Here is a 25476-nt window from a genome sequence, read left to right as displayed (position 1 = left end):
GGTTTCAAGACCGAAGCATACTCTTGTAGAACTCCCAGAGGTAATCTAGTGACTGATGGCCAGAGCATACTAAAATTATGGAGGGAAAACTTCTCCAGCCTGCTGAATTGCAGTCAAAGTATAACGCCAGGAGAAGGCGAACCCGATTTCCTAATCAATGACCATGGAACAGACCATGAAGAAGTTCGAATAGCAATTACCCGTCTGAAGAACAACAAAACGACGGGGGCCGATGGATTACCAGCCGAGCTATTCAAACACGGCGGCGAAGAACTGATCAGCTTCCTTGTAGAATATTTGGTATCCCCGCAAAACTAATATGGGTGTGTAAACTGACGTTGAGCAATACCCTAAGCTCCGTCAGGATCCGGAAGAACCTTCCCGAGCCTTCGATACCCTTTCGTGCGACTTCTTCAATATGCTCTTGGAGAAAATAATTCGAGCTGCAGAACTGAATAGAGAAGGTACAATCTTTTATAAGAGTGTACAACTGCTGGCCTACGCCGATGATGTGGATATCATTGGCCTCAACAACCGCGCCGTTAGTTCTGCTCTCTCCCGAATGGATAAGGAAGCGAAGCAAATGGGTCTGGTAGTGAACGAGGGAAAGACGAAATATCTCCTGCCATCAAATAAACAGTCGTCGGACTCATAACTTGGCTCCCACGTCACTGTTGACAGTCATAACTTCGAAGTCGTAGATAATATCGTCTATTTGGAACCAGTATTAACACCAACTACAATGTCAGCCTCGAAATCCAACGCAGAATAACTCTTGTCAACAGGTCGGACTGAGTAGGCAATTGTGAGAAGTAAAGTCCTCATTCGATGAACAAAAACCAAACTCTATAAGTCACTCATCATTCCCGATCTGCTATATTGTTGCAGATGTATGGACGATGACAACATCTGCTGATTTTTGAAAGAAAGGTGCTGCGGAAGATTATGGACCTTTGCCCAATGGGCACGGCGAATATCGTGATCGATGAAACGAGCTGAGGAAGAGGAAGACCAGGTGGAGATGGACCTGGCTTCGCTTGGGATCTCCAATTGGCGCCAAGCAGCGAAAAAGAAGAACGACTGGCGCGCTGCTGTAAACTCGGATATAACCGCGTAAGCGGAATCAACGCCAGTAAAGAAATGTAAATTGTAAAATATTCAGAATTCTCATTGGCTTGTATAATACTTGTATGTGTACTTATAAAACGCGTATACTGACTATGGTCTGTCCAGTCAGCTCAAAATTGGAGATATCATGCTTACGACATAAAGTAAACATAAATAAAAAACCAAAAATGACCCACAAATTTTCCTAATAACGAATTCTGATTTCCAAGCACAAAAATTACCATAACTATATAGATACTTAAAATTATAACGCATTTTTTTTAAATAAATGGTCTGCTTGTGTCAAGTGTTGTAATTTATACCCAACACACACGTGCTGATTGTCAGTGGTGCGTGTGTAGCTCCAACCAGCGTTATCCTTTGCGTATAAATTGAAAAGCGCAACAAGTTCATCCTCAGTTGCTGTCGTGTCCTCTTCGTGTGTGGTTAAATAAAAATAAGGAAAATACTCAAGTGGAAAGTTTTAGAGATTATTGATTTGAGTGTATAAATTTTGGACAAATATAAGAGTGGATTTATACAAAAATTTTCTTGGGTGAAAAATGGAAGCATAAAATTGAAAGCAATTAAAGAAGTAACACATTCGAAGCAAAGTGTTGCCAATAAATTTGCAAACAATATAAATATAGATATTTATACTTTATTTAAAGTACTCAAATATTTTACTAAGCAACGCAAATAGTTGTGTCGATGTATTAGCATACATTTTACTTCAAATTGAAATTTTATTGTAAATAAAAAAATATGGTTAACTTAGTTTATATAAAAAATTAATAGTTGATAGAATGAAAATAAAAATCAATAATTTTTAAAAATTTAATTTTTATTATCATTTAATAATATCGATGTTATTTGTGGAGAAAGAACTGTGTGGACTTCAATTACATTTCTACATATACATACATATGTATATACTGAAAATTAAGCATCAGATTTTGGAAATATATATTTGGCATATAGAAACATATACATACAATAAACTTATCAAAAAGTACTTATAAAAAAATTAAAAATATAAATAAATGGTCTAAAAGAGTGAATAGCTGAAAAAAAATTAATTCAATTAACGTTATGAGAAATTGTCGAGGAAAGCTTTCGACTACATAATTGATGAATAAAATCACTGAATTATATATTTAAAAAAATCCTAATAATATATTGTTGTTTTAGCAGTAGAAATAGTGTCCAAATAATTTTGGAAATACGGCCGTGTTGACAGCATTTGACGAAAACAACCTGAATCCGTTAGGGTTACGTATACCTGACTGTCGTGAGAATTTATAACATTGTATTGCGTCGCCTATATCTGTGTAACGCTTATTTTAATTTTTTTCTTAATTTTTTTTATTAATTAGGACTTATGGTATTTTTTTAATTTTGGAGTTTTCAAATTTGCAATAAAATAATTTTGAGATTTTGAACATTTACAATTTTTAATAGTTTTCGAAATTTTTATTTAGTATTGAAATTAGGTATTTAATTTGAAAAGAAAATTTAATAATCTTCAAAAAAAAGTAAGTAATTAAAAAAAATGGTTGAAATAAATAAATCAATTTTTTTAATAATGAATTTTTGAAGTTTCGAACATTTGTAATTTTTTTAATAATTTTCGAAATTTTTATTTAGTATTGAAATTAGGTATTTAATTTGAAAAGAAAATTTAATAATCTTCAAAAAAAAGTAAGTAATTAAAAAAATGGTTGAAATAAATAAATCAATTTTTTTAATAATGAATTTTTGAAGTTTCGAACATTTGTAATTTTTTTAATCATTTTCGAAATTTTTATTTAGTATTGAAATTAGGTATTTAATTTGAAAATAAAATTGAATAATCTTCAAGAAAGTAAGTAATCAAAAAAATGGTTGAAATAAATTAATTAATTTAAATTAAAAAATTACTTAATTTTTGAAATTTCGAACATTTGTAATTTTTTAATAGTTTTGGAAATTTTCGTTTAATATTTAAATTAGGTATCCAATTTGAAAATATAATTGAATAATCTTCAAAAAAGTAAGTAATCAAAAAAATGGTTGAAATAAATAAATTAATTTTTGAAGTTTCGAACATTTGTAATTTTTTTAATAATTTTCGAAATTTTTATTTAATATTGAAATTAGGTATTTAATTTGAAAATAAAATTGAATAATCTTCAAAAAAGTAAGTAATCAAAAAAATGGTTGAAATAAATAAATTAATTTTTTTAATAATTAATTTTTGAAGTTTCGAACATTTGTAATTTTTTTAATAATTTTCGAAATTTTTATTTAATATTGAAATTAGGTATTTAATTTGAAAAGAAAATTGAATAATTTTCAAAACAAGTATGTAATTAACAAAAATGGTTGAAATTAAGAAAAAATTTTAAATATTTCAATTAAATTATCGTAATTTATATGAAGTCATATTTTTAAAAACAAAATCCGACTAGTTCGATTTGTAGCCCCTCAACCTACTCGAAATTATACAATATCTACCAAAAGAATCCAAAGGGGTCGAGTTGGTATGCGAGCAACATCATAAAAATATCTTCAAAATGGCAACAATTTATCGAAAAAATTGCACATATTTGACCTAAATCGGGATATTATATTTTACTACACAATTACTTATGTTATCATGTGACTAAAAAATCTAAATATAAACCTGTTTAGAATAATCTGAACTATTCTGGAAAACCCGTATTTTTTAAGAGTTTTAGATTATCTATAAAATCATGTGTTTAACAAGTACGGCAATGTTTTAAGCTTAACTCTAGTTTCACTCAACGAACAGCAAATATAATTTACATAGGTTTTCTTGAACAAAATTTATAACTCGCCTGAAACGATTCATATTTTCAATGAGATTGGAATGCATTATTCCACAATTTATTTAACATAATTAAATGTGTCAATATGTTTTGAAAAAAATTTGAAAACGCACGTTTTTTATCAAACAAACATCAACTAATAAACCAGATTAAATAGGCGAGGGACGATAATGTTTGAAAGTAAAAAAAGGCTTGTTTAATAAAACCCATTGATAAAAGAGGATAAAAAAAATTAAATGACCGAACACAGCAAAGCAAAAAACACAATTTTTGCGATGCTCTCGATATCTTACCAAACTTTGATGGTAATTGTAGTACTATGAGCAAAAAATAGTAAGACTTTGTTCATAATTTTAAAATTCTTAATTTATTTTTCGAAATCTATGTCGTCCCTCTCAAAGAAATCGCCCTTGCCACAAATACACTTGTGTCATCGTCAATTTCCGGAATATGTAGCCTTTAATGCGGGTAGCAATTCACGTTAAATGTCTTCAATTGACTCAAAACGGTTTCCCCGGAGCGTTCGTTTGAGTTTGTTGAATAGCCAGAAGTGATGGTTGCGGCACGATATTGGTTAGAAATTTGGCGAAAAACTCACGAAGAATCAATGCAGTATACAATTACCCATTATTCTGGCCTTTTTTTTACAAATGGCTTCACGCAAACTACACATAACACTAAAATATTTAGGGGTTTCACATAGTCTCTTAAAGTTATAAGTAATAACGATCCGAAAACAAAGCGTTCAGAGTTGTATTTGCGTAAACTTATTTCAGTATGCAATCCAACAACAAATTTTTTAAACTAGTATAAAAATTTATGTTTTTAGGAAGTTACGATGCTTTATGACACGTTGTGAGTACCCCAAGTATTTCTTATTGATTGTTTGGCCGGTCTGAATTCGAAGTGCATCACACATCGATAATCGAAAAAAACTGTCAACATAACCATAATTTTTTACCTGCTTTGACATGGTATTTTCGGCTTTACCACGATTGATCGCCTGTTTCCAAGTCGTACATAGATCCAAAACTCATCGCCAGTAATAGTTTCATGACATCCTGGTAGTCGGAAAGCACTGTTTTATAGATGTTAATGCGACGCTGTTTTTCGAAAAAATTTTGTGCTTTCACTTTTCGTTGCCCTAAATGATCTTTCAAAAGTGGTTCTTACTGATCCTTTCGATATTCCAATGATGCCAATAAGGTCTATGACTGTTAATCGTCGATTCTCAAGCACCAATTCATTTATTTTATTAACGTGTTGATCATCGATTGATGTAGATGGCCGTCGTGGACGTGGTTCGTCGCGTTCTCCACCCTCTTTGAATAATTTATACCAATCAAAAACACTTGCTTGCCACAAACAATTATCGTCGAAGGCCTTTTTCAACATTCTGGACGATTCGGCACTAAAAATTTGATTCCGCACACAAAATTTAATGGAACATATTTGTTGAATAATTTAACGCATCGCCGAATGCAGTTTATGGACTTCAGAAAGACAAACGTATGCTAAACGCTAATGATTATTTTAATATGGCATTTGGCACAGATGTCACTGATAGCCATACTAACCTGGAAAAAAGATATTTCGGCGAATGGGTTTTTCACACGAAACTTAAATTTAACAGTCTTACTCTTTTCTTCAGTAGTACATCTAATATTTATAATTTTCGACTTGTTAGTAATTAAAATTTAGTTTTGCAGAGGTGATTAGGGTACTTCGCACATACCAACATCACTCCACTCTCAGACTCCTTGCCGAAAATATGCGGATCGATTTAAGGTTTTACTAAATATCGAAAGAATAGATAACTACACCTAAAATGTTCAAAATGTCGTTTTTTATTGAATGAAATACTCCTTTTACCTTTCAAGAGATATCTGCATGCCCCAGTAGCAATTATGTCACCAAATTCCCAGAAATCGGAAAGTGAATCGTGGAAAAGGTTTGTGCTGATGCTTGAAAATTTCATAGGTGACCACAAAGCACCAACTTATGAAGAAAATTTGAAAAATAGACTGCCAAACTTTCAGACTGTGGGAGCAACCATAAGTATTAAAATATGTAGGTTAACTCCACAATCATCGGATAATTTTTGAAGTTTTAGTGGGGAAAAGAAAGAGCGGTTCCCACAGGATCGACAAGTGATGAAAAGATGGTATTAAGGTGGTTGAAATCGTCATAGGATGGCAGATTACTGCTTATCCTTAAAAAGAGATTGCTAACTGGAAAGTTATAAAATTAATACTCCGAAAACGAGTTTTATTGAAATATAGCACAAGTTTTCGACAATTTCCTCTTTGTTTACTTTGCTTTGACAACAAAAGCACCTTAGACCAATGTAATTTACAGGCGATATGGGATCGGGAAGAAAGGAGTGGTTAGTTAAATTTGTAAAGGTTATAATCCTTTTCTTCCTGCCTCGTTTTCCGGCAAAATTACAAAAAGAAGTTAAATGATAAATAATAGAGCATCTCTTGTGCACTTGACCCGCATTTGCAAGACTACTTTGTAAGCACCTGGCATCTCTACGGTATGGTACACTGGAGGAGGTATCGATAGTGAGGACACAGAGTCTGTTAAAATTCGCGTTAAGCACAGGCGTCCTAAAGGATGACTACTCCTCATGGCCTAGTAACTGAATTCCATCAGTTATCGTAAAGGACCAAAACTGGTCTATGGCCTACCGGATTAATCTCACCTAAATGATATTTTGAAGTAAGAATTTTTGAAAATTTAGTTCATTTTCCGATATTAAGTCAGAAAAGGTGAAAAGTTAAATATTTTACATAAAAAATACAGTATGTTTGGTACACAAAAAGGTTATTTTACAGCAAATTTGGTGAAAGAAAAGGGAAGAAGAAAAGAAATAAAGAAACAATCCTTTTCCATATTAAAAAGTCAATCGAAAATACAGGATACAAATGTGTGACTCAAAGTCAGCTTAACACAAGCACCAAAGCAATTGACATGAAATGGCGAACAATAATAACAAGCAGCCATAAAAGCAGTCGACGCGTCACTTGGCATTGCGAAAAAGTGCAGAAGTGCAAACGCGCTAAATGTAGCTTTCAACGTAATTCTGTTTTTAATCAAACGAATTATCACGCATTCATATGTATGATTATGATTATAAATAATGACACACCTAAGTATATACGACATGTGTACATATGTATGTATACGCGCCCACCCCACGAAGAGTCAATAGACAAGCGCCGAGAAAAACACAACATACTATTTGTCTAACGTTGTGTTTTTACGCACAAATATTGATATATATGTATGTATATCGATATATATGTATGTATATATGTGTCACATATGGATGGCTACCTTTGATGAGTTGATTGGTTAGGAGAAAAACTTGTCATCCTTGCAGTAATACCATATGCATACATACAACAAAGTGACTATATACATATATGTATGTATGCTTATATATTCAAAAATAGTTTGCTGTTTTTATAAAGGGCAATACACTTTAGATAACCTTCTAGCAAATAGATCGCTTGCGGCGGGAGCGTCAGGACCAATCACTAGGGTGACCCGTAGATTTGACAGGCAAAAAAATAACACCGAAATCTTTTCAAAACTTTTTTTTTTGAACTTCAGTCAATCCGCGCTCAAATTAAATACCAAATTTGAACAGATTCTGTAGCCTCACTATCGATACCTCCTTAAGCGTATCATACCGTGGGGACCATAGATGCTTACAGCGTAGTCTTGCCTATGCGGAACAAGTGTACAAGAGATGCTCCATTGTTCCCCTGCTGCCTTGCTTTAAAAATTTCTTGCAGTCTTCTCGATCTGTCAGCTCCACTCTGCGGACGTGTGTCGCCACCGGAGCTCATAAGAAGCTATAAAAGCTTTCAGAGCCAAGCAAAAACTTAAGGGCGCTCTCAATAACGCTGCCAACAGCAAGTCACCAAACAAAACTGAAATATAGATCGCATTCTATTTAGAATCTTTCAAAAATGTATATATGTAAATGACACATATAGTACATACATAATTACATATTAGGATATATGGCAGGAAGTTTGGGGTTATGATACCTTGATTGATATCCGCGACGTATATTACGGTATCTCACTTAGACAAGTAGACAGTTTCCCAGAATGAAAGTATTGACATGTTTTGAACTTGTCTCCAGATCAGTTTGACATTAGGAATCCCGTTTTTAAGCTCATTGCTTCAATGGAAACTATTCGCTTCAAACGCCTGCAACTGTAAGATCAAACTTGCTGAGTATAAATAGTGCTTTGGATTTCTAACCAGAAGGATTCCGCCAAATTTTTTGACCACGAGCACAGCGGAGCACCAACGCGTTCCCAATCAAAAGTTTTTCCGGTGAGAGTGCTCTTTCATACCAGTTCAACGGCTTTACAGTTTGTACAGACAGCTGAATTTGCAACAGAGCACCAGTCGTTCTTCCTTTTCGCTGTTTGGCGTCAATTAGGGATTCCAAGTATAGCCAGGTCTTTCTCCACCTGGCCTTTCCATCGGAGTGGGGGTCTTCCTCTTTCTCTGCTTTTCCCGGCGGGTGCTGCGTCGAATACTCTCAGAGCTGGAGTGTTTTCATCCCTTCCGGTACGGCCTTGGCTTGTTGCTACTTTGTATTTTCACTCCGTCACCACATTTTATCACTCAAATAAATAACCGCCGGCAGTTTGACGGTGCCTTTTGCCGTTATTCGTTTTAATCGAAATTCATTTGAACCAGTTTCGAACACATGACGTTCCGGAAGTTAATAACACACAACACCCCTATGGCTATGACGTTATGACGTACGCCTATACCGTTAGAAGGTTTCTCAGGGAATTTAACTTGTCTTACCATGTAATAGTAGCAAACGTTACTTACTTTATATCAGCACATATGTACATATGTATGAATGTTTGTGGCTACGCGCCACTTTCTACTATTTTTTCAATTTGTATAATTGATACTAACTGCACATGCACATCTACATACATACAAATATACGCGCTAGTTAGAGCAGCGTGCTAACCTATTTGACAGGAATTCATCACATAATAAACATATGCGTGCATATGGCCATGTGCTCATTCATACATACATACATACATCCATATATCTGGACATGGGAATATGCAACAAAGTTGATCTTTACTATGGAAAGTGGCTATCAAGTCTTATCTGACGCACTCACACGTTTTTCCATTTCCGCGAATTTTATAAATAAATATTCGATTGGTGAAGAGTTACTAGAAGCTTAACTTGGAAGATAATAGATGTCATTATGCTTAATTAACAGTTGGTGAGGTAGCCAATACTAGAATAGGAGGGTGGCCACTGAATCGTGCTGCCTGATAGAGCGTACACTGATTCATGTTATCATGTAATCAAATCCCAATCTTCTTAAGTAAAAGGAAATAACTTTCGGGCAGTTTAAAGCTTGTAAGACGCTATCCATGTCGGATACCGTCAAATCCATTCAACTTTTAGCGCGATTCCCATCGGACTCTTTTGAATTTTCAAGGCTTAGCAACAAAAAGAAACCGTACCCGGCTAAATCTGGTAAACACGGTGGATGTGGAATCAGCACGTAACCTAATTCAACCAATTTAACAGTAACTACAGGCGTTGTGTGAACCGGGGCATTATTATGGCAGAACAGTACTTTTATGCAATTCGAATTCGAATCGAGCCACTAATTCAACATGGTAGAGCGCTGTAACCGTTTGGTCCTACTTTAAGTCGACGGTATAGATCACACCTTTCTGGCCGAAAGGACAGTATTCGCCTTTTTCGTAGCAGTTTAGCCAGGCGAAGTTCACTGTTCTGACTGGGCGTATTAGAGGCACCTGAATGTGACTCGCCACTTTGAAACTCGAACTAATTTTTGACGATCGCCAACGAATCAAAAGAGTAACCAAACAGTCTTGGTTTTCACTGTGCGAGTTTCCTTCCAAATACAAGAATAGAGTCAATATTGGTTCTTTTGCATTTCTCTAAACCACATACAACTCCACTTTCCCGCGCCGTAGAAACAAAACAACGATCCCGAGAGTGCACAACACGATGTTAAATATCTCTAGCATTAGTTGCCCCATTTCTATCATTCTTTATATTTAAAAGTTAATTGTCTGTCATTTCCGTTGTATTTAAGAATATCCTTCGTAGCAACCACTATTACCGGACTTAAAAAATAGCTCGACCGGTACCAGTTATGCAACTTAAGAGAAAAAAATCTGTTTATTTTCTTACAGTAAATGAACAATTTCGAATTAGTTTAAGACAGCGTACTTCCGCGCTTCCAGCACCACAAGCATAACTACAGTTGTTAGGATTCAAAAGAGAATCCACACATAAAGATGGCAACGCCACCAAGAACTCAAGATCGTCATCCGCGAAAAGATATGGAGGTCGCTATTACCACCTCTGGTGATGCACAACGAAAATTGGCACGAAATGACATTGGAACCGGGTTATCAAGTATCAAAATTGATATAACCGACAATAGTTTTTTTAAAACTCCAACTTCGCTGCCTGAGGAGAAAACGCTTCATATGAGCGCACACTCCAGTTTAAAGCAGTATCATCCCAACCACGACAATATACTAACAGATAACACTTTACACAATAACATCCAACATAAGCATCTGCACATCCAGCCGAATCTACAAGTGTCCAACCATTTGGATAAAATGTCAATACGATCGGTCAGTTCGGAGGATGTTTCGACCACGGTGGAAGGCAAATGTTGTAGTGCTGCTGCTCGTAATCCGGCAATCAAAACGGGACGACGCATACAACTGTTGCAAGTAAGTGCTTCTAAATGCAAGATTTACTCTTAAATATAGTTTCAGATGTGCTTAAAATGCGAATATCCGTCCTAACTTCGTTTTAAATAATACTTCTTAAAGCGCGTTTTTTTTGATACACCATTCAAGCGAGCGTAGTCGCTGTCTCTTAATTCGCTGAACTATATCAATGTCGTACGATATCTCGTACAACTTATCGACTGCGGTATTTTCTGTTGCCAATGCCCATAAGTGTTCCGCAGAACCTTTCTCTCGAAAACTCGTAACGCTGACTCATCATGTAACAGGACGTGATGAGTGACTTGTAGAATTTGGTCTTTGTTCGTTGAGAGAGACCTTTCTCTCAATTGCCTACTCAAGGCAAGAGTTATTCTGCGTTGGATTTCGAGGCTGACGTATTTATTGGTGTTAATGCTGGTTCCAAGATAGACGTAATTATCTAAGTTCGAAGTTATGACTGTCAACAGTGACGTGGACTTTCCAACGGAATGGAGGTCCGTTCAACCTGTACAACCCAATGACTTGGGTCATTTCAACACGTTCACCAAGTTGCCCTCGTTCACTACCAGACCCTTTTGGTTCGCCTCTTTGTCCAACATGTAGAAAGCAGACCAATGATATTGATGTCATCGGCGTACGCTAGCAGATGTACACTCTTGTAGAAGATTGTACCCTCTGTATTCAGATTGAAGAACTCGTACGATAGGGAGTTGTCTTGTCTGAAACCTCGTTTGGTATGGAGAGGTCCTTCCCGATCCAGCCGTATTACTTTTGCGGCGATACCAAATTCAGGCATAAAGACAGCTCCTTTCCATGCTGTCAAAAGCAGCCTTAGCAGCTTTGAAATACGAAGATGTGATGTGTGTTGATCCTATTTTAATGGGCCTTTAGACATTTATAGCCGAATTAGGTCGCCTATAAATGGCTATGAAATTAATGGTAAAGCTCCGACAAGAAATCTTGACTCAAAATCCACTATTTTTGATCGAATGTGGAATTTTTGCTTACTCTTTTCTTCGTAAGCGAGTACTTAATTTATTACTTTGTACTTGTAGGTTCAAAATAATAGAGATGAGGCAGAAATAATTAGAAGAGCTAAAAGACAAACCTCTTTCTAAGCAGCATTTTGTACGAAAAAGATAGAAGTCGAGCCTATCACTAAGGGACTAGTTCGTATATATACAGACAGACGGACGGACCATTTATATTGATCATTTATATATATACTTTATAGGGTCTCCGACGCTTCCTTATGGGTGTTACAAACTTCGTGACTAACTTAATATACCCTGTTCAGGGTATAAAAACTCCCGAACACATAACCTCTTATAAATTTTCACATTACAACACTTAGTGTTGCCTCTTTAGTTGTCTATTGTATTTTCTTTAGAAAATTAAAACGATTTCTGTCTCTCTCTCTCTCTTTTGGATATTGAACTAATTAATGAGAATTTATTACTGATTTTATTTGTTTGTTTATTTCAGATGATAATTTTGCCATTCATTCCAATACTTGCGCTGATTGTTCAAACATCAGTTATTCTACGAGAAATTCTTGACTACAGAGCAGAAGTGGCTGACATTGAGACGCAGGTGAGTGTTACCTTGTCGCAAGGTTCAACGCGTTTGTATGTCTATATATATGTACCATATAAGAAAATATGGTAAGAAGTTAGTGGTAACGGCTTTTCTATCACTCATTGTGACTGCAGTATGCTGCCGACTAGACGTTTGCCACTTGTAAAGTAAATGTCTGTCTGTCTAAAATCTTTTTTTATACTCTCGCAACCTATTGCTACAGAGTATAATAGTGTTGTTCACGTAACGGTAGTAGGTATCATCTAAAACTAAGCGAGATAGATATAGATATGCATATATAAATGATCAAGTTGAGGAGAAAAGTTGAAATCCGGGTAACTGTCTGTCTGTCCGTTCGTCCGTCCGTGCAAGCTGTAACTTGAGTAAAAATTGAAATATATTGATGAAACTCGGTGTTCGGGTTCCTTAATACAAAAAACACTACGAGTTTGTAGACGGTAATCAGACCACTGCTACGTCCACAAAACGCCATTAACCCAAAACCTATAATGTGCCATAACTAAGGACTCTTATTTGGCACAGGGGATATCAGTAGAAAGGCCACCTGTGGGCAAAAAATTAGAAAAAGTAGGCGTTACAATAACCAAAAGCACAAATACTATAAGAACTCCTAGCAAAGGTATGAAAATGGATAAAACCAGAAGATAACCCCACTGACACCCATATAACGGTACTCTTAAAAACGTCTGAAAGCGCAATAAGTCAATAACTGAATAGACCAGAAACATTAAATTTTACCTCGTTAGTATGAGAGGGCTTTATAGGAGTCGGACCAACCGATTTCGATAGAATTATGGCTTTATTCTCTTGTTCCTATATCACAGTACGAAAATGGACGAAATCGATCAACAACCACGTCACTTTCCAGTACACAAATCAAAAAGCAATTAATATAACAAGATAAAACTTTGGCCGAATAATGCCTTTAGTGTATAACCACCCACCTTACGACGAAAAAATTTTTAAATCCAACCAAAATTTGTTCAAACCCCTACATAAATACCGAATATTTGGACCCCAGTAATCTATAATTGCCTTTTGATCGAATATATCGATCAATGTGTAAGATACTTGTATATAATTTAAATTCAGAAAGAATCTTTTCCTGACAATATTAACTCAAATCTCAACTCATCAAAAATGATTTAAATCGAGTCAATACTTCTCTGAGACCCCTTATACCTAATAAAAAGATTTTCGAACTGCCAGGTGACTTTGTAGGAAATGGAGAGAGGGTGTTTTACTCATAACAGCGTATCTTTGTATCTAAAATAGATAAATTTGAACGAAAACTTGGCCTAGCCCATATACATTATTTTGCGAACATCCGGCTGACTTTACTCTATTTGGTTGGTTACCCCAACTCCCATAGATTCCATATAATGATTTTCGTTTTTCTAACAAACCTTATGTGTCTGTCAGTGTATGGGTGTATATATTGTGTAGGTATATAAAAAATTGCTCGGATTTCGATTCTCTGGTTGACGTTTTACATCTTAAAGTATTTGGCCAGGCTTGCAAGATTATAAAATGTTCGGTTTTACCCGAACTTAGCTCTTTCTTACTTGTTTAATATAACACCGGGTGAAGGAAGATTGGCGCGAACGGTAGAGATAAGCAAACGAAGTCATAGTAGCTTTTTGACCGACATTTTTTCACTTCATAAATGACATAAAATAATCTGCATAACAAAATAAACAGTAGCCACTTTGACCAAATTTGAATATTTTATTTCATTTTAACATCACCTCGCTCTTGTTGGTAGACCCTGTATTTAGACTCGAAAAAGTTATTCGGAAAATGTGTACTTACCGTAAGGGCGTTGAGATTGTAAAACAGTTTCTAAAATATCCTATCCTACTTTGTAGGTGCTTTAAACCGGTTAGTACATAAGACTAAACGTCTTGCAATTGTCCCTACAGAGATTTTTCCTCAACAGTTTTTATCTTCATTAGTCTTGTACAAAGAATGATGAGGCAATACAATCAAATTAAAATTTATCGCTCCAATCGCGCCCTTCTGTACATATAGACACAAGTATTCTTCTTCGCATTTATGTTTGTAACTTAGACTTTGCCTTACAGCAAAGTTAAATAAGACTGATTGAAGATTAATTGGATAATCAAATAGAAAGGTTAACTTGCAGCTAAACACGGAGAAATAGTAGACATACATATTTACGTACATATAAATATTTGAAGTAAAAAGAAATCCGTTATTTTTGCATGATCCCTTTGTGATAAGTTGAATGCATAAGAACATACCAACTAAGTTTCCGAAACTTGTGGCTAGTCACCATCGATGTGTGTGTCCTGGTGCTGTGCTCATGGAATATAATTACTCGCTTTAGCTAGCCAGTTCCTGAGCGATTATTTTCTTCAGACGGTCCAAGTTCTGACAGTACATGACAAATTAGGTAGGGGCGCAGCTCATAGTTGCGGAATTTCTACCAATCCAACAAAACACGTAGCACAACCTTCGTGGCTTGGTCATCGTTTGCGCGGCCACAGCGCGTTTCGGCCACAACCGGTTTGGTTTTTTGATTTCATGTCGTAAGTGATCCACTTATTATCACCACTAACCAACCGCTTCAGAAATAGATCGATTTTGTTGCGTTGTATCGCGATTCGCAAATGGAAATTCGGTCCATGACGTTTTAAGCATTTTTTATGGATCCAGCCTTATTTAAATAGTTACAAACGGTTTTTTGTGCTTTAGCTCTACACAATGCTGACATGAGGGTCGGACTCGACGATTTTCAATCTTTTATCGATTTTCGACAATTGGCTTTCCAGAGCGCCTTACATCTTTAACTTATTATCATAACCATAGATCCTATTCATATTTTTAACCGACCCACTCTTGCGTTCACTCTCTTATCGAAGAAATACGGTAAAATATGGCGTACTTTCTCTTTGCTGATGTCCATTTTTGGCGCGTGCTCTAAAAATACTGAGTCAAATAATCGCAAAACTATCTGAGAAGTTTTTTTAACACGAAATCTTATCTTTCTAACGTCATATGTACATATAGCTTAACCCGATCGCACTTATATAAAACGGGATAAAGGTAACATTCGAGCAGCGATCTCGGACTTATGAACTAACCCAAATTAGAATAAAAGTATGGACAAAGATCTACAAAAGTCATATTTCTACTCTTTTCACAAGTTTTTTTAATTTATCAAGAATGATCTTAACATTTCTCATATTTATTTTATTACATGCTTAACTTTTGACCAAAAGGTAACAATAGCTACAAACTTGGGAAAAGTTGTGACTCGTCTGCAGCTGGAGCGTTCAGAAGTGTCCTTTTATATCTTCACCAATGGCAATATAGAAAGGTGAGCTAATTTTTATGGGGTTTTTATCGTACTATAGGACTTTGTGATATAGTTGCCATCTGAACTGATCTATAAAAAAAATAAAACTTTTTTATTTGACAAATTATCTTCAAGTAATTTTGCATAGATTTTGTTCAAAACATCATATGTATGCTATTGTTGAGATCGGACCACTATAGCATATAGCTGTCATACAAACAGTTCATTCAAACTCAAGATAAAGAAGCGTTTCAGATTAGCTGCTGGTGTATGCCGTCGATATTAATATCAATGGTCTCAACGACCGCGCCGTTGATTTTGCTTTCTCTAGAATGGATAAGACATCGAAGCAAATGAGTCTGTTAGTGAACGACGGCACACTGGCGATTTTTCTCCCACGTCACTGTTGACAACGTCTGATTGAGTTTAACGTGGGATCCTGCTGTCGACAGCTTAACTCCACGGTGGTCAAAAGCACAACGGATCAATACAATGCGTCGATCAGCGCCCTAAAAACTGGGTAAACATTTTCAGTACCAATTGGCAGTGTGGCATGGACACACTAAACACCTTGGTAGGGCTCGAGGCCCATCTAAAACCTCTGCCGTATTTTGGGTCCAGCACCCGGTTGCAACGCAACTCCACATTCGACTGACAGTCCCGCGATTTGGGTTTTAACCACAGCCACCACGAATCTCCACAAAGGGCCAAACCCAATGAGCAGACTGGAGCGAACTTCAGGGGCTACTGCTCCCCGTAGTACCAGGTTAAAGTCTTTGGTATGACCTTGTAGCCGAAGCTGCGACCAGTTGAGTTTCCATACAGCTCTGGACTGGTGGCCAGGATCTTAGTCGCCTCTTACGACAGGCATGCCTTACCGCGGGTATATTCGGTTTCCCCCCTGAACCCTGAGGGGGTCCCCCCGTACCCGCAGGGGTAAATAATTTCGTCTATCTTGGAACCAGTATTAACAGCAACAACAATGCCAGCCTCGCAGAATACTATACATAGGATGCAGAGGCATGAACGATGACAACATCTGGTGAGTCGGCGTTACGAGCGTACGAAAAGCTTCTGCGGAAGATACAAGTATATAGTCTTTTGCGCACTGGCAACGGCGAAAGCCGCATTCGATGGAACGATGAGCTGTACGATATATACGAAGGCATGACATAGTTCAGCGAATTCAGAGACAGCGGCTACGATTGCTAGGTCGTCGTCCAAATGAATGAAGACACTGAAGTTCTGAGTAGTACTTTGCCGGGGGAAGCAGAGGAAGAGAAAGACCTACACTTCGTTGTGAAAGATCAGGTGGAGGACCTGGTAAACTTGGAATATCCAATTAACGCCAAACAGCGAAAAGGAAAAACGGCTGGCGCGCTGTTGTAAGCTTGGCTATAGCCGCGTAAGCGTTGTCTACGCCAATAAAGAAGAAGAAAATATCTTCTTGTTCGCCCTCATAGTTCAAAGTAGTACCCGCCCCCATTGAAATGTATAATTGAGAAGTAAATATAATATAGTATTCTTAATTTCTAATGATATCAATCGACACCAGTGGTTTTATATACATCCATATTGTATATGCTAGATCTATGATCTCGCAACTTTAGAATAAGAAAGAGTTTAGTATCAAGAAACTTGAGTTCATTATCTATTTACATTCCGATATTCTTTCTCGGGTTGTTCTAAAATGAGTATCAAAAGCACTTATCAGATCCAATCTGCTAATAGACAGTTTTTATGTGTTAAAATGATATTGCCAGCCTTTCGACTTAATCAAATTATAGGACGTCAATTCGAGCCTTGAGACTGCAGTGAATTGCACTATCTGCATGTGGTAGTTTAGTCAAATCTACATTCATTTCAAAATAGTTTCATATCAAAACTTAATTAATGTGTTATCAATAATTTTAATAGATCAAATTTAACACGGAGATTCGCTATAACCGACAACGCTTTGAATAATCTGACAACATGGAATGAAGTTAGTGTACCCACATTGCCAGATGAAGATGAAGATTTTGAGGTTATGCTTAATCGGACGGAATTTCAAAATCGTTTAAATGAATTCAGGTATATTATATCAATGAAGATTTATTATTATGTTTCGATAGCATAAAAATATCTTTGAGAAGTGCTTGTTTTCTATCAAAGGACGTTAGTCAGGGTAATAGCAACCTATGTATATTACTTCATCTGTGCCACGAATAGAAAAGGATATATAAAGATGAGTTCAGAAAAGTTCTCATTTAAGTCATTTAAAAAAAATTAAATAGTTTGAGTTACCTACAAGGTTAAAAATCTCAACATCTTTTCGATAGGATCCAGTTTTTATAGCATTTCGTTGACCAAACCTATAGCTTTTTTTAGTCTCATTTAGACTCTATTTTTCTTTCATAAAAGTAACACACGCTGAGTGATTTGTGCCCGAGAATAAATTAGCCATAATTATCTCATCGAAATGAATGCTTATGTTTCAATTCGAATTGATCTAGTCTCTGTATTCTGGTTGACCAGGAATTACTTGGTTCGAATGAATAAATTTTAAAGATGTTTAAAAATCACCAAACTCGGTAAGACGTAATGGTAAACACGCGAGTTTTAGACTTTCCTTGGACAAGTTCAATTGCACTAAAATTTTCCCAACAAGAGAAATAGCACTCAAATTCTCGAAACAGTTTAAAATTACCGTCGGGAGAATGAGTTTATAATTCCTCGAAATAATTGTTAATAATAACACCTAAAATGAGTTACTTCCGAGTTCAAAAAACATAGCAAAGTTGACGTAGACAGGCCTAACACTTTCCGAAGACAAAAAACCACCATCGGTCACTTGTTTGGGGTCTCAATAGATACTTAGAAAGGAGAGCACCAATCGAATGTTCAAGTTAAACCCACTAACACTTTAGGATTTCAGCTGAAAAATACATCTTTTTAATATAACTTATTTTCGAACGATTATAACGTTTAGAGATCGTGTGCGCTCAGAACCCGAAGATAGCTCAATAACGGATGTTATGAATTGGTACACGGCAATAAATCGCGCTCTACTGCACCACCTCACTGAACAAATAAAGGAAACGGATAACAGTGGCGTTTGGCGGTAATTAATATATATCGGAAAGTACCGTTATCTATCATATAAAAATTTTATGTCTTCATTAGCTACCTGATTGGTTTCAAAAATCTCTTAAAAAGTATTGAGTGTCAGAACATTGCTGCTTCTTTTGGCACTAAATACTATGGACGCGGTTACTTGGGCTTGGATGCGTTGGTTTCCTTCATTCGCTACGAGTTTTTGTCACGTGAACTTATCAACTCAACGCTAAATTATGTGCCCAGTTTGAGACCAATGTATATGAACATAACCAGGACCGACAAATATAAGAGGCTGAAAGCGATGTTAGTATTATAAGGGCTACAATATGTACTTACAATATTTAATGCGATATGTGCTCTTAATTCTTTTACAGGAACATAAATGTTTTTAAAAACAAACAAGGTGTTTCAGACGAACGGAATGCTATACAATATTACGATACTATGCACAATTTTACGGATGATTTACGAATATTACAGAAGGCGCTACGGATCAAAATCAAGTAAGTATATTAGTTAGGGTAAGATTTTTTCATTTAGGCGGGTCGTAAAAAAGTTATATTTAATTCTAAAAAATTAAATCCAATCTATTACTTCGAGACCGGGTTTGATTCGATCGTTTCGATTAAAAATTTGCTGACTGATCGCTGGTTAAAAAAAAAGGTGTTTAGGAAAATTTGTTCCATTACGTAAAAGTGTTTGAAAGAACTCAAAGCTCTGCATTGCAATTTTGAGTCGGTTCTTAGATCTTAGAATCAGCTCGATTATCTTCATCGGCAGCGATATAAACGTAAGAGATATGGCTATACGTACTACCCTACGTACCAAGTAGAAGACCACACATCCGTTATTTTAGCATAAAATTAGAAGAGACATGACTTTGGATCTCAAGCTTTCTTAAGTAGTTGTATTCAATCAGTAGTCTTTAATTCTTCTGATTTCTGTTAGGATGGGTATACGTACAGACCGTTTGGAACAGTGGAAGATAATGAATTATTTATAGAGACTTCATCTCCTTAAACTAAGGATAGAACTGAAACAACCGAAAATTCGTTAAATTTAAACTATTTTGAATTCTTACTTCGGATATAAACTTTATAATAATTCTACGAAACTATATAATAATATAAATACATACATACAAGTATCATTTTTTTGCACCAACAGAGAATATGTCGATACAACACTCTCGGAGGCTGCTAATAAAGAGGCGGTGGGCATAGCTATCTTGGTCGTCGTTCTATGTGTTTCGCCAATTATTATAATCTTAGTCAAGAATGCTGCGGCAACTATACAGGTAAACAGATATAGTCAGTAAAGTGATAGTTTTCTTCCTCATAATACAAGTTTCTACCATGAAAAGGATATATTAAGTTTGCCACGATGTTTGTCATATTTAAAACGAAACTTCAGAGACCCAATATATATGTATATAAGTGATCAGCATTACAAGCTGAATCGATTTAGCCATGTCCGCCTGTCTGTCCGCCCGTCGGCATGTATGTATATATGCGAACTTGTTTCTCGGTTCTAAAAACATCGATCTAAAATTTTACACCCGTTCTTTACTCATCAAGACGCTATTCATTTGCCGAAACGGCTAATATCGAACCACTATAGCTTGTAAGGATCAGATCGGATCACTATAGCATATAACTGTCATATGAACTGATCAATCGAAGCTCTTTTGAGGATTTTTTTTATATTTGTGAAGGATACTATAGCTTCGGTGCCACCGATGTTAATGTTTTTTCTTGTTTAACTGTCATTATAACCGTTATATTTCTTGTTCGATATTTTCTACAAGATGTATGCTGTCAATCTCGCACAGAAAGCCAAGGAATTGAAAAGGGAGAAGCGTAAAAGTGATTCTCTACTGTTTCAAATGCTCCCACCCAGTGTTGCCATGCAGCTAAAACAAACACAACAGGTAAATATCACTCTGGCAGTCGTACACAAAAGAAAAAAGTATGGTAGTCATAAACAGTACCTGAGTTGTTGATAAATTGAATTGATACTGACGCTGAAGGAAAGACTTTGACATTTGCGGAACAAGAAACATATTATTTAAACCAATTATTATTTATATCGAAGCAAGCTTCAATGAAAAGCGAAAACAATTTTTATTTTTTTGCCAATCATCAGAAACCTGAAGCTAAACTGGAGAACAAGAGAAAAACTCCAAAAAATCAATTAGTTATGTTAAATTAAGTTAAGCTAAGTTAATTAATCTGATAAGTCATAATTTATAGTTAATTCCTTACACAACAAATAATTTTATATCTTCCATTGCTATTTTACTCCGTTCTTAGGTACCCGCTGAAATGTATGAAGCCGTAACCGTTTACTTCAGCGATATCGTCGGTTTCACAGAGATAGCTGCAAGATGTACACCTTTGGAGGTTAGTGGTAACTCATTCTATGATTTTAGTTTTTATGAGGGTTATTCAAAGAGGGCGAGTTTTCTTCAAAACTATTTATGTGTTCCTTGAAAGTAGTCTCATGACGACGCTATAGCCGAGTACTTTTAAGTGTGTCTATAGTATTTTCTTCATAGATCAGAGACAAAAACTCTGGTCGAAGCAAAACTCTAAATTATGGAAGTAGACTTTAATTCTAAGGTGAAAATTGTTATCGTAGGGCCACCCCGTTTTCTAGTACAGCGCAGATCCTAATCGGCTTTTAGTATATCAACCTTTAGTCATAATTATGCTTTCATATTTCGCCACCTCATAAGATTTTAATAGCTATAATTCTAAGATTAGATCAGATCAAATTGAAATGACTGTCTAAGGCACAAAAAGTACTTAGTGCCGTTTTAGACAAAATTGGATAAAGTAATAAAAATAATTGTTGTTGTTGTTGTACCGGTTATTTAGTCCACGTTGGAATGGTTCAGATAAGTTGTCATCGAGGTCACCCAACGGTAGGCCCATGAAAAGTGCTGTTTCGACGTTGTTGGTCTAAAGGGAGTGCAGTGTCAGGTGTGTAGAGTTAGCTGGGCATGCAAAGAGGTCGTTAGTGTTATGCGTGTGCTCGTTGCTGATGAATTTCTCTCTGCACACTGGACATATATATAATATGTCGGGGTCGATTCTGGATAACTACGAGTTTAACCTGCTACAGTATCCAGAACGAAGCTGAGCAAGGGTCACTCTCGACGGCAACTCGAGTTCGTCGTCTGCAATTGATGGTGGTTTGATTCCAAGTATCCCATACACTGAGAGGAAGTCGGTGAAGGTGTTTATGGCTCCGCTGTGAATGGCGGTCAGTGCATGTCTGAAGTTTGTTGCGTCCGAACTCTGATCGGCGTATTGTTTTGTGTCGTAGACGTAGTTGAGGAAGGACTTCTTGATGTTCCTGGGATAATATTTTCCTCGGATTTTAACTAACTAAGCTATATAACATAGCTTGACTGTGTTACTGGTCCATAGCTTTATTATAATGATTATTCCTCAAATGATTTGTCGTTGAGTCAACTCAACAGTGCCAGTACTTACAAGGTTATATGTAAGTCCGTGTCCGTTCCGGAAATATAGGCCCGACTCTCGTGAAAACATATTTTCATATTTTCTGATAGCTTTCCTTGGAATACATATATTATTACTACATAATGAAGACCTTATGGTAATGCTCAAACGGAAAACGAAATCTCTGAAATAATTATCTAGTTTCACGCTATCGATGATAGGTTAGCAGCGCTTTCAAGGTTGGTCGAGGAGTGCCTAACCTCGCTATCAATAGCATCGAGTGTCTTTGTGATAAGACTGGTGTGGGTGCCAGCATATAGTGCAATCGCAAGAAATTGTAAAGCTGATGAGTTAGCAAGGAAAGGCTCCCTAGAATCGCTATCGGTGGAATAGGAGCGGGCCAGTGCTCCCGTATCCTGTTGTACTCTGCTACTAAATAGATAGCTGGGCCATCTATCCTAACCAAAGCTTTCTATGAAGAAATTCAGTAATAGGTTAAAAATAATTTTCCCTAAATTCGCTCTCCGAAATAGCTCTTCAATTAATAAATATTTATGTACATTAGGGTGGATCAAAAACATTGAATTTTATTTCCTTTTCGTACTCTGAAAAAATGGTTGAGAGACAATTCTCAGAAAGGCTCATTATTTTTCAGAATACCAAGCGCAAAGAACATTATTTTTTTAACCAACTTGGAAACTCATCATTTTCAAACTAACCCTACTTTTTCGATCTAACCTAATACATTTATTTATAGAAATATAGTTTCAAATATATCTATATAACTACATATATATTATATAACCGAATTAAAATATTTTAGGTCGTCACCTTTCTGAACTCAATTTATCGTGTTTTTGATGAGCGCATTGAATGTTATGACGTTTACAAAGTGGAGACCATAGGCGACTCCTATATGGTGGCATCAGGACTGCCAGTCAAAAATGGTACGTAACTGTTGTTATAAACATATTGGCATATGTATTTACACACACACTGACGTACATATGGACAAATTTAGAGAGTTATAAATTGTATCACAAGCAAACATAACTTTCAAGAAGTTATAAAAAAATTAACAGTAGCATAATTTAAGCTTACAACAACATACCATATTATGTATTTGTAGACATGTCTATACATATACAGTTATTTACATTAAAATTCATTTCAAAGGTACCAAGTATCATATGCTGACATAAAGTGGTAATTTGTACATATGTATGTATGTGCGAATAATGAACTCGTTGGAAAAATTGTCACTTTCTGTCGAGCGAAAATTATTATGCACTCAGCAACACCTCTTTTTATTTTTTCTACTTGATTTTTTCTTGTTTCGTCAACACTTCACGTTTGCCCTGACAACCAACTATAATCTCCGCATCCGGCTCGCTGTCTCCACCAATGGCGGACCACACATACACCTTTGTTTATATATACACACACATACATACATATATGTATGTGGGGTGTGCAGGCGAAAAGCATGTTTCGGAAATTGCCACAATGGCGCTTGATTTACTAGACGCATCGTCTTTTTTCAAAATTCCGCGGTCAACGGGGACGTTGCAAATTCGCTGTGGCATCCACACTGGTCCGGTGGTCGCTGGTATTGTCGGCACGAAAATGCCGCGCTACTGTCTATTTGGTGACACGGTCAACACAGCATCACGCATGGAGTCTACCGGAGAGGCCCACAAAATTCACATCACGGATGAAATGAACGAGGCACTGCACAGGATTGGTGGCTTTCGCACAGAGCACCGCGGACTCATTGATGTAAAGGTAAGTAAATTACATTTTTTTCCATTAAAATCTAAAGGACTAGGAACAAAATCACATATGTATATATGTACGTACATATGTTATCGTAAATTAGGATGTCCCTCCCTACAAGAATATCTATTTTCAGACAAATAGTGGTTTCCACCAATTCCAGGAAACTTCGTTTCATTTTATGTTGTTGTGAGATGCATATTTCCGTTAGAAAATATATTCTAATTGACGCTCCTTGAAAGCAAGGCCATTATGAATGGGTCCAATGTCTATTCGGATGGAGTAGTCAAGCTTCGACATAACGGTAATCGCTAAACAGGACATCTATGCTACCCAATAGAACGACCTCGAATGAATTTTCCATAACAAACTGTTATCTCAACTTTATTTCGAAAATGATTTGAGTGTTGTGATGTACTGTATACAACAATAACAAGACTGTCGCCACATTTCAAATCTGCAAACTAAAAATTGTTTATCACAAAGTTCATATAGTATTCGACATTCGTTGCATTAAAGTTGAAAAATAATTTATTATGCACACGTACTGTAGATAAAAGCGGAAAAATTGCCAAAAGTTTAATAGATAGTCTCTGTTTCTGTTAAAAATTATGTTTCTGTTATGAATGCTGTAAAAATGCTAGTGTTCATTTAAATCCGTTAAAAGGATCTGACAACTCTTTTAAGTATTGCATTAAATGTAACCAGAGAACATAAAACATGTTTTATGTTCTCTGATTAAATGTAACTATTTTGTTTCTGTCTAAAAATCTGTTCTGTTAAAAAATAGGTTTCTGTTAAAAAAACTATTTCTGTTTAAAAATATATTTCTGTTATTGGTTTTCTGTTTGGAAAGCGGTTCTCATTGGATTCCCTTAAAGGAAATAACTTCTCAATTTCTGTTATAAATCCTGCTTCTTTTAAAAATTTAGTTTCTGTTAAAAAAACTGTTTCTATTATAGGTTCTCTTTTAGTTTTCATTGAATTTCCAAAGTTACTATTAGTATTTTTAATAATTATTTTTAATATACATAAAATCGTATAAATAAATATAACATTCGAAATATACCATTTATCTAATTTTAGGGCAAAGGTCTCATGAGCACTTACTGGCTGACTTGCAAAGATGGTCCGGTGAAGGCTCGTTGTGAAGAGATTTCCTGGTTCACTGACATGCAACCAGTGTTTCTGGAAAAACTGAAGTCAGAACCTCTGCTAAAAAGCGACAGCAAGCGAAAATAATGTCACGTGGTGTAGTTTTATTTTACATACATACATAAGTATGCATTTTTGAATGTACAAGAGCATACTTTTAATCTCCATAAATAAAATAGACATATTTTGTTCGATAAGAACTTTGTAATAATAAAAGATACAATATTTATCTCAAATATAATTTCGTGGTAAAAATATTATTATAAAGGAAAATAGATCAATGTGCGTAAGTACAGACTATGTACTATGTATGTTAAAAA

The 25476-nt window shown here is 35.8% G+C and overlaps 1 protein-coding gene across 1 annotated transcript; it reads left to right on the top strand.

The window, feature by feature from the left end:
- The first annotated feature begins 1551 nt into the window (after nt 1-1551).
- LOC120771638 lies at nt 1552-25332 on the top strand. Its single transcript, XM_040099738.1, has 14 exons — nt 1552-1663; nt 10181-10735; nt 12221-12328; nt 15580-15677; nt 17574-17729; nt 18628-18759; nt 18822-19058; nt 19130-19258; nt 19923-20052; nt 20563-20685; nt 21068-21157; nt 23049-23172; nt 23703-24010; nt 25088-25332. Exons 2-14 carry the CDS (start codon nt 10286-10288, stop codon nt 25241-25243), a joined length of 2241 nt encoding a protein of 746 aa, XP_039955672.1. The 5' UTR covers nt 1552-1663; nt 10181-10285; the 3' UTR covers nt 25244-25332.
- Nucleotides 25333-25476: the final 144 nt, after the last annotated feature.

This window comes from Bactrocera tryoni, chromosome 3, assembly GCF_016617805.1.
Source record: "Bactrocera tryoni isolate S06 chromosome 3, CSIRO_BtryS06_freeze2, whole genome shotgun sequence".
Classification (NCBI taxonomy): domain Eukaryota; kingdom Metazoa; phylum Arthropoda; class Insecta; order Diptera; family Tephritidae; genus Bactrocera; species Bactrocera tryoni.
Note: the sequence above shows the minus strand (reverse complement) of the source record. Positions and strands in the feature narration are given on the sequence as shown.

Coding starts and splice junctions, on each gene's coding strand:
- LOC120771638 (XM_040099738.1), top strand. CDS start 10,286: ATGGCAACGCCACCAAGAACTCAAGATCGTCATCCGCGAAAAGATATG. Junction 12,329..15,579: donor TGGCTGACATTGAGACGCAG/GTGAGTGTTACC, acceptor TTTGACCAAAAG/GTAACAATAGCTACAAACTT. Junction 19,259..19,922: donor GCGCTACGGATCAAAATCAA/GTAAGTATATTA, acceptor TTGCACCAACAG/AGAATATGTCGATACAACAC.